The sequence below is a fragment of the Paroedura picta genome, chromosome 13, assembly GCF_049243985.1.
Source record: "Paroedura picta isolate Pp20150507F chromosome 13, Ppicta_v3.0, whole genome shotgun sequence".
Classification (NCBI taxonomy): domain Eukaryota; kingdom Metazoa; phylum Chordata; class Lepidosauria; order Squamata; family Gekkonidae; genus Paroedura; species Paroedura picta.
This window is the reverse complement of record NC_135381.1, coordinates 9,782,356-9,791,193: the sequence shown is the minus strand read 5'-3', so window position 1 is coordinate 9,791,193 and position 8,838 is coordinate 9,782,356. Positions and strand designations below refer to the sequence as shown.

Here is an 8,838-nt window from a genome sequence, read left to right as displayed (position 1 = left end):
CTCCATCCCGATGAACTCATTTTGAGCAAGCTGTAGAATAGCCTCCGGTCCCAACAGCTTTCCTTTGTGACATCACAAGAGAATGTTCAAAGTTCTACAGCGTCCCACCTGAGAAGCTCAGGTCCTCTCAGATTACCATCCTGGAATTCACACCCGCGAGGGGCAACCGCACAGCTGGGCTGGATGTTTCGGTCAACATCTAGCGTGAGTACTATGGATGATGCAGAAGTTCTTAAAAGGAGAGGCTACATCATGGGGATTAATCTCGGGGAAGGGTCTTACGCGAAAGTGAAATCCGCCTACTCGGACCGTCTCAAGTGCAACGTTGCCGTCAAGATCATCGATAAGACCAAAGCTCCCCGGGACTTCCTGGAAAGGTTTCTTCCGAGAGAGATTGAGATGTTGGCCAGGGTGAAGCACTATGCCATCATCAAAACCTATGAGATCTTCGAGACGTCGGATGGCAAAGTCTACATCGTGACCGAGCTGGGTGTCCAAGGAGACTTGCTGGAATTCATTAAGAGGAGAGGAGCCATCCCAGAAGACGCAGCCCGGAGGATGTTCTACCAGCTCGCCAGCGCTATCAGTTACTGCCACGAAATGGACATTGTCCACCGGGATTTGAAATGCGAGAACCTCCTCCTGGACAAAGAATTCAACATCAAGTTGACGGACTTTGGCTTCTCCAAACGGCTGAACCGCGACGAGGAAGGAAAAGTCATCCTCAGCAAAACCTTCTGTGGGTCTGCAGCCTACGCTGCCCCAGAGGTGCTGCAGGGCATCCCATATCAGCCCAAGGTGTACGACATATGGAGCCTGGGGGTCGTCCTCTTCATTATGGTCTGCGGCTCCATGCCCTATGACGACTCCAACATTAAGAAAATGCTCAAGCTGCAGAAAGAACACCGGGTACACTTTCCCCGCTCTAAAATGCTGACGGCCGAGTGTAAGGACCTCATCTATCGGATGCTGCAGCCCGACGTCACTCGCCGCTTGAGCATCGAGGAGGTCTTATTGCACGTTTGGATGCAAGATCCCAAATCCACCTCTGAGACTATGCTCATGAAAGGAGGGGAATGCTCTCAAAATCAGAATACAATCAGGGCAGCATTTGGAAAGGAATCGGGACCAGAGGCCTCCGAAACTGAAGAAGTTATACAAGAGGAAAGACACGCAGATCTGGATAAACTCTCTGACCAGATGAAAAGGACAGCCATTTGAATCAGCCAGCCGTTCCAGCGATGCCCAAAGCTAAAGAGGTATGGATTGCAACCACACAAGGATCAATGACTTCTAGATACTGAAAATGTTTGGAAAGAAACTGAAGCCGGAACAGCACTTCTTCATCGTCAAGGCCTCTGCCAATTCCGATTTTAGAAGCAAAGCAAACCAGCGACATCCACAAATCTTTGCATTTGGTAACACGCCCCACACTGAAAGGACAGGGAGTAGAATCTTTTTCACTCTTCTCCAAAGCCAAGGGCATAGCGTATACACTCCAAGCTATAGCTATAGCGATAGCGATACACTCCGGGTTGGTGTTACGTTTGTACCTAAAATGCTTGAGAAACAGCTGCTGTAGCATCAGCCGAAGCAAACAAGCTATAAACGGTCGTCATTCCTTTTTATCATCCACATGTCCAGGACAGCAGCTTCTGCCAGGAAAGGTATCATCAGAACGAGCTCGTGTTTCCAAACAAAATAATGCCAGCAAAATGATGGTTTAAGAAAATCTGGATCTGCTACAACGATTCAAGATTTCAGGGGGGTTGTTTTGGAATGTATTCCCCTACCCGAAGCCTTCAGAAATTTCAATGATAATTCTAAAAGCAAACTAATAAATAAAAGCAAGATGGGGGAAAAAAACAGCAGGGTTTGGCTTAGGATGAATGCAATGCAATGAATTCTTAGGGAGGCTGGAAGATGGCTTCCCCACAATGCCTACTTGTTCACAATTTAGTTTATATAACCTCCCAGGTGAGCTGCCCTGACCTGGATAGCCCAGGCAAGTCTGACTTCATCAGATCTTGGGAGCTGAGCAGGGCCAACCCTGGCTAGGATTTGGATGGGAGACCAAATTTGGATGGGAGACTAGTATTTGGATGGGAGACCTCTAGCAATTTGAGTGGTAGTTCTCCCAAGGAACACTAGAGGTCATGATGCCATGGGGCCAAGTTATCCGAGGCCACGCATGACAATCAGAGATGTTTGGTCATTTGCTCCCTCCAGGAAATAAGAGGTCACTCCAGAAGCCACTGTGAAGACCGGGGGAATTCTGGGATGAATTCTTCTTTCCTGATAAGGAGGTGGTGTGAAAGTTGTACTCCTCCCCTTAACACAACCTTTCTCAACTTTTTTTTTACCATTGAGAAACTCCTGAAACATTCTTCAAGCTTCGAGAAACCCCCAAAACGTCGAGATGGTGCAGAATGTGGTTGGCAAGCAGAGCTGTGTATGTGCCCACTGGTGCCCCTCTCCTTCCCACCCAACTCCAGGCCCATCATTGGCCATTTGGGGAAGGGCAGACAGGTCAACATGACCATGTATGGTCACATCGTTCAACATATGTTTGACAAATATTTAAAATATATCAAAAATCAATTCATTCCCACCCATATGGGAAACCCTTCCAGGGCCTTCAAGATACCCCAGGGTTTCATGAAACCCTGGTTGAGAAAGTCTGCCTTGACAGCACCTTCCCACCAGAAAACAAGAGATCATGATGGTGCCATATGGTAGACAATCTTGGTAGACAATCTCTCCTCTCCTTAGGGGAGGGATGCTATGGAGAAGGCAACGAGAGAGCTACCCTTGCACAAAAACAGAAGACTGACCCAGCCTCTCCCAAAATAGGAGACAGGCCCAGAGATTCCTAACACATCACTGGGGCATCTGTAGTAAACCTCCACTGGTGGGCAGAGCAGCCATTCTCTGGTGATCTTTAGCTGAGGGAGATTCACATATGTACAGTGGGCCAATTAGGCAGAGGACAATGGGCGGGAGCCCAGCTTAACCAAAAGAACCCTCAGCCAAGTCCTTGGGATTTTTCCACTGCAATCCCACTTGTGACCACTTGAGGCACTAGTGGGCACATAGGCCCAGCTCAGCTGCTTAGACAGCCCTTGAAGGCTGACTTCACGAAATTACTTGCCGATTGCAATTCCAACATGTCTGGAGGCTAGCATCCCTAGAAGGACACCCTGCAACCTAGAACTCACAAAGACTTTTAACTATCCAGAGTTGCTGATTACCTTTCATTTCTTCCCCTCCTTGTCTCTCTGCTTAGCAGCTAATTTCACCCTCCCAGCCCCAAGGGGATATTAGCCACTTCGGCCAAGAGATAAGGGCTGATTAAACAGCAAATAAAGGCTGATAGCAATTTTGGGGATCCCAGCCGTGCTCTCTGCCCACCTCTGGGCACGGCATAGCAACACCAGGCTGAATGTCACATGTAACCATGTTTATTGTCATCATTTGGGGGTGGGGTTATCTCTAGGAGATTTAGGGGATGGAGCCTGGAGCAGGCAGGGGGAGGAGAGAGACTTCAGCAGGATATAATGCTGCAGAGTCCCCCCTCCAAAGCAGATCTCGGGAAACTGATCTTGGTCATGAGGAGAGATCCAGGTACCACCTGGCAGCTCTAAGGGGGAGTTTGGTTGCTGGCAAATGAGCCTTTTTTAATCCTTGACCATTTTGCTTACCCCGCTTTTGACTACCCAAAGAAGGCTCAATGGTTTACAATTGCCTTCTATTCCTCTCCCCACAACAGATACCCTGTGAGGGAGGGGAGGCTGAGAGAGCTCTGACAGGACTGCTCTGTGAGAATAGCTCTAACAGGACTGTGACTGGCCCAAGGTCACCCAGCCGGCTGCATGCGGTGGAGGAGCGGGGAACCAAACCCAGATGAGAAGCTGCCGCCCTTAACCACTACACCAAGCTGGGCACGGGGTCTTCTTCAAAAGGGACACAAAGTAGTTGGCTGACAGGTTTCTAACTAGACCAGGGGTAGTCAAACTGCGGCCCTCCAGATGTCCATGGACTACAATTCCCAGGAGCCTCCTGCCAGCGAATGCAGGCAGGGGGCTCCTGGGAATTGTAGTCCATGGACATCTGGAGGGCCCCAGTTTGACTACCCCTGAACTAGACTGTATGCATTCCCATAAAGCTCCTGTATGTTCCTTGGCACCTCGTCAAGAGGCCTGCTCTCTCCGTCTTGTGCAAATCAGCTTTGCTCTTGATAACAATTGTTGGCACTCAGGGCTCCAAAACGAAGGGTCCTGGCATTGAGCCAGAACGGGGCCAATGTCTTGAAGCACTGGGATGCACACTACACACATACACACAGAGGGAGAGAGAGAGAGACAGAGAGAGAGGAAGGGAGAGACAGAGAAAAACAGAGGGAGGGAGGGACCGACAGAGAGGGAGGGAGAGACAGAGAGAGAAAGAGACAGAGACAGACAGAGACAGATCCTTCTCAGTGGGAGACAGAATTCAAGCATGGATTGCCTGGAATCATACCATCTGTCTGCTAGTGAGAGCTGCCGGGGTGACGTGAGATGCGTCTGTTATGCGTCTGTTTTGCTTTTGGCTTGCTCCCATCTCCTCCAAGTCACAGTTTGTTTCAGCCAAGACCCTTGACCCAGAATGCATTCACACAACCCATCCTGTCAGGATCAGATGGCGGCTGAAGCCATTCGCTTGCCCAAATGGAACCGACCTGGTGCCCAAGTGACGCGGCCAATCTTGGCATCATTGTCCCCTGGCAACAGGTCCCAGGGGTCAGATGGAACTATTTCCTGAACATCTGGGATCCTTTCACCAGACATGGTGGGTCCCCCGACAAAGTGCAGGCCCCAGTACAGAACATTGTGAGAAAGAGAACTGCTGGGTTTTATACCTCGCTTTTCACTGCCCGAAGGAGTCTCAAAGTGGTTTACAGTTGCCTTCCCTTCCTCTCCCCACAACAGACATCCTGTGCGGTGGGTGAGGCTGAGAGAGCCCTGATATCCCTGCTCAGACAGAATAGTTATATCAGTGCTGTGACTAGCACTATATCAGTGCTGTGACAAGGTCACCCAGCTGGCTGCATGTGAAGGAGGAGCAGGGAATCAAACTTTGCTCTCCACATTGGAAGCCGCTGCCCTGAACTACTATACTCCAACATTCTAACCCAGGGGTAGTCAAACTGCGGCCCTCCAGATGTCCATGGACTACAATTCCCAGGAGCCCCTGCCAGCATCCTCTGACATCTCATTGTGGGGCCAAAGGAATGCAAGGATCCACTGCTCAGCATGTCTACAGCAAGAAGTTCATGTCTCCTGTGCACAGTCCAACCGCCCCTGGAGCTGCATGCCCTCTGTATTTTGAGCATCAATGGAGTCTTTCCCTCTAATTTAGCTCACAGAATGCTCTTTCATTACGATTAGAAAGCAAGGGAGGTGCCAATTCCCGGCTCTACAGTCTTCCTTACTTAACTTGGCCCGTAGCAATCCAAACATGTGATCCAAAAGCCAGTTCATTCTTTGAGTATTGCAGAGAAAAAAATTCCTCAACCCAGTAACCTGAGGCTTACCTGCTCCTAATCTACCAGGCCAGAAAGAAAATACTGAAGGCCTCTGTAAATATTTTTAAATCCACAAGACTCAAAAGATGATTTCTGGGTAGGACATCCCTGAAAATGTTTTCTCCTTCCATCCAGGGGCTTAAAACTAGAACTAAGATTGGATTTTTTTTAACGCCCAATGTTCAGAGTATTTCTCTTGGGAGAGGGTGAGCTAGAATGTTATTACCTCTGGCTTCTTAGTTGCTTCATATTAGGTCTGAACAAGGCAAGTTAATTCACTAACTACTCCTCTCAGCGTGGCTTTATGACATCACATGGACACATCATCCATTAAACAATGCTCAAAGTTCTACATCATCCAGCTTCCAAGAAATAGGCCGTCCCCGAATGATCACCATGGAATACACATGAATTGGCCCTACGCATACATAAACAACCTAACCGGATCGATCTTAGCAGGTCCCCTGTGAGCACCATGGACGATGCTGCAGTGCTCAAAAAAAGAGGCTACATCATGGGAGGAAATTTAGGAGAAGGATCTTACGCCAAGGTCAAATCGGCCTACTCCGAACGTCTGAAATTTGACGTAGCAGTAAAAATCATCGACCGGAAGAAAGCTCCTCACGACTTCTTGGAGAGGTTTCTTCCAAGGGAAATAGACATCTTGGCCAAAGTGAATCACCGATGCATCATCAAGACCTATGAGATCTTCGAGACCTCAGATGGTAAAGTTTACATAGTGATGGAGCTCGGCATCCAAGGTGACCTGCTGGAATTCATCAAGAGCAAAGGGGCGATGCCGGAAGAAATCGCCCGCAAGATGTTCCGTCAGCTATGTTCCGCCATTAAGTATTGCCATGATTTGGACATTGTCCACCGGGACTTAAAATGTGAAAACCTCCTTCTGGACAAAGATTATCACATCAAGCTTTCAGATTTTGGCTTCTCCAAGCGACTGGTTCGTGACGAAGAGGGGAAAGTTATCCATAGCAAAACTTTCTGCGGTTCGGCCGCGTATGCAGCTCCTGAAGTGCTGCAAGGCATCCCCTACGAACCCAAGATTTATGATATCTGGAGTCTCGGTGTCATTCTGTACATCATGGTCTGTGGCTCCATGCCTTACGACGACTCAAACATCCGGAAAATGCTCCGGCTTCAGAAGGAGCACCGAGTGCACTTCCCCAAGTCCAAAAGCTTAACGACGGAATGCAAAGATCTGATTTATCGCATGCTGCAACCCGACGTGGCCCGGCGACTGCGCATCGAAGAGGTCTTGAGCCACGTTTGGATGCAGGCCTCCAAAGCCAGAGGGATTTCGGCGACGTCGGTCGGGAGGAACGGAGAGTGCTCCCGGACTGTGTGCAAACTGAAGTCGGAGCCCAAAGTTGAACCGGATCCGAACCACAAGTCGGAGACCAAGGCGGCTGCCAGGTTGGAAGCCGTAGCGGAGACCATGGAAATGGATCAAGTGGGCATGCCGGGAGATGGCGAAGAGATCGTGACGAACCTGGAGAGAGTGGAGATCTAATTCCCTCTGGACCAAAGGCTCCCCCCCCCCTTGTCCTGACCCAAGCGGTGTGCGCGACAGGCATTCCAAGCAACCCACCCGGTGGAGATGGTGTTTTAGGGGCAACGCAAGGATGAACAAAGGAAAAGGCCAGAAAAAGGAGAGAGACTACATTAGGAAAGTAGCAAAGGGTTTTCTTTGTAAACACTTATTTTTTTAGCGATTTCTATTAAATTGGTTTTCTGCACTTGTCAACAGGCCTGTGAACGCCGCGGGCTCCACTGTGGAGACAGAGGGGGTGTTAAAACCGCCCGGGAGTTGTGTGTGTCTCTGAATGTGGCTCAGGTGCTTTTGACACCCGTGAGCCAATCCTCCTTAGAGGCAGGGCCGAGAGGTCTCCTTTGAACCAACGCCCAGTTGAGACTGCACGTCCTGAGTGAAGCATCCTTGCAAGCCCAGTCTCTGTGTGGGCGAAGGGCCCAGCATCCCACCACGAAAGAGCTGGGTGTCGAGGCCAAATCCCACACATTTTAACAAACAGCGGCCGCCTCGGCCCCATTCCCACACGGCTTCCCTGCTCTTTTGCCTCTGAGCCAGGATAAGCACTAGGCACCTGGATTTGATTTAGATTCGGGGAGGTTTTCAGCTTACCGTGTCACTGTCTCGGAAGCCCCAGGCTAACTGGAGAACAGATTGCCCAAAGGACTTTGAACAGCATGCAGGAACACTGCCAATAAGAGAGCTTGAATTATACTCTTTGGCAAGTTTTATGTTTTGGGAAGCGGGAGGGGGAAGGGGGGCATTTGCTCCCCTCCCTTCCCGTTAAGGCGGCACAACCACCAAGTCATTTTCCGCTGATGCTGCCTTACAAATGCATTGGAGGATGGGCGAGGCTCGTCCATCGCTACAGCTTCAAGACTGCCTATCGCTATGCCTGCTCCCGTCTGCCCTGCCAACTCCTCCCTCCCCCCCAGCCAAGAATTGGTATTGTGCTTTTTGTCTGCTCCACAATAAACAAATGGGAATATTGCCTTTGCAAGACACAGGGCCAGACACAATGTAGTTGTTTTTTGTTGGTTTGTTTTCAGGAAAAAGTGGAAAAAAGCAGGTGAAACCAGGGGCAGGGGGAAACCAACCTCCTTTGTGGATTTGAGCCAAAGACTCAACTTCTGCCCATTGATGGCTGTTCCTATGTGGCATTTTGTTGAATGCCTCTGCTGGGGAAAAGCTCAGGGCCACCTCGGCTTAGGGGAAGTTATGGCTCTCCTCTGTGTGCCATGTTGAACACCAGCTCGGAAGGAGAATGTAAATAGCAGGTTCAGAGAGAGGGGTTAGAAAATCTACATATATTAACCACTTCACCACCCCTCGCTATTTCTTCCTAGCGTCCCCTGAAACTGCTAGTATTGGGAAAAATGTTATACCATTGCCTTACCATTTACATGACAATACATTATGTCTAAATGAAGACTCGTGCCTGGTTTTTATATTTAAAAAATTAAGGCTTGTTGGCACGAATTGGGGGCACAGAGCTTGATTGCATGCTGTCTGAAGTAATCCTTACTAAGGAGGGGGCTACTCCCTTACTCAGTGGTCTCAGGTTCATCTCTTATTTTGCAAGATCTAGCAACAACAATCAGCTTTTGAAGGGGAGTAGACGATTTCAGTTAGGGTATTCTCGTGGGAATTAATTGTATTAGTGCAGGTTTTCTCATCCAGGGTTTCATGAAACCCTGGGGATTCTTGACAGCCCTGGGTTTTCTGAATG

The 8,838-nt window shown here is 49.3% G+C and overlaps 1 protein-coding gene across 1 annotated transcript; it reads left to right on the top strand.

The window, feature by feature from the left end:
* The first annotated feature begins 83 nt into the window (after positions 1 to 83).
* On the top strand, positions 84 to 7,325 carry LOC143823036 (uncharacterized). Its single transcript, XM_077308836.1, has 2 exons — positions 84 to 1,218; positions 5,955 to 7,325. Exons 1-2 carry the CDS (start codon positions 184 to 186, stop codon positions 7,089 to 7,091), a joined length of 2,172 nt encoding a protein of 723 aa, XP_077164951.1. The 5' UTR covers positions 84 to 183; the 3' UTR covers positions 7,092 to 7,325.
* Positions 7,326 to 8,838: the final 1,513 nt, after the last annotated feature.

What these genes read in the sequence shown, in the direction of transcription:
- LOC143823036 (XM_077308836.1), top strand. Translation starts at nt 184, where the DNA reads ATGTTTCGGTCAACATCTAGCGTGAGTACTATGGATGATGCAGAAGTT. An exon ending in AGATGAAAAGGACAGCCATT is followed by an intron (nt 1,219 to 5,954) that starts TGAATCAGCCAG and finishes GTCCCCGAATGA; the next exon opens with TCACCATGGAATACACATGA.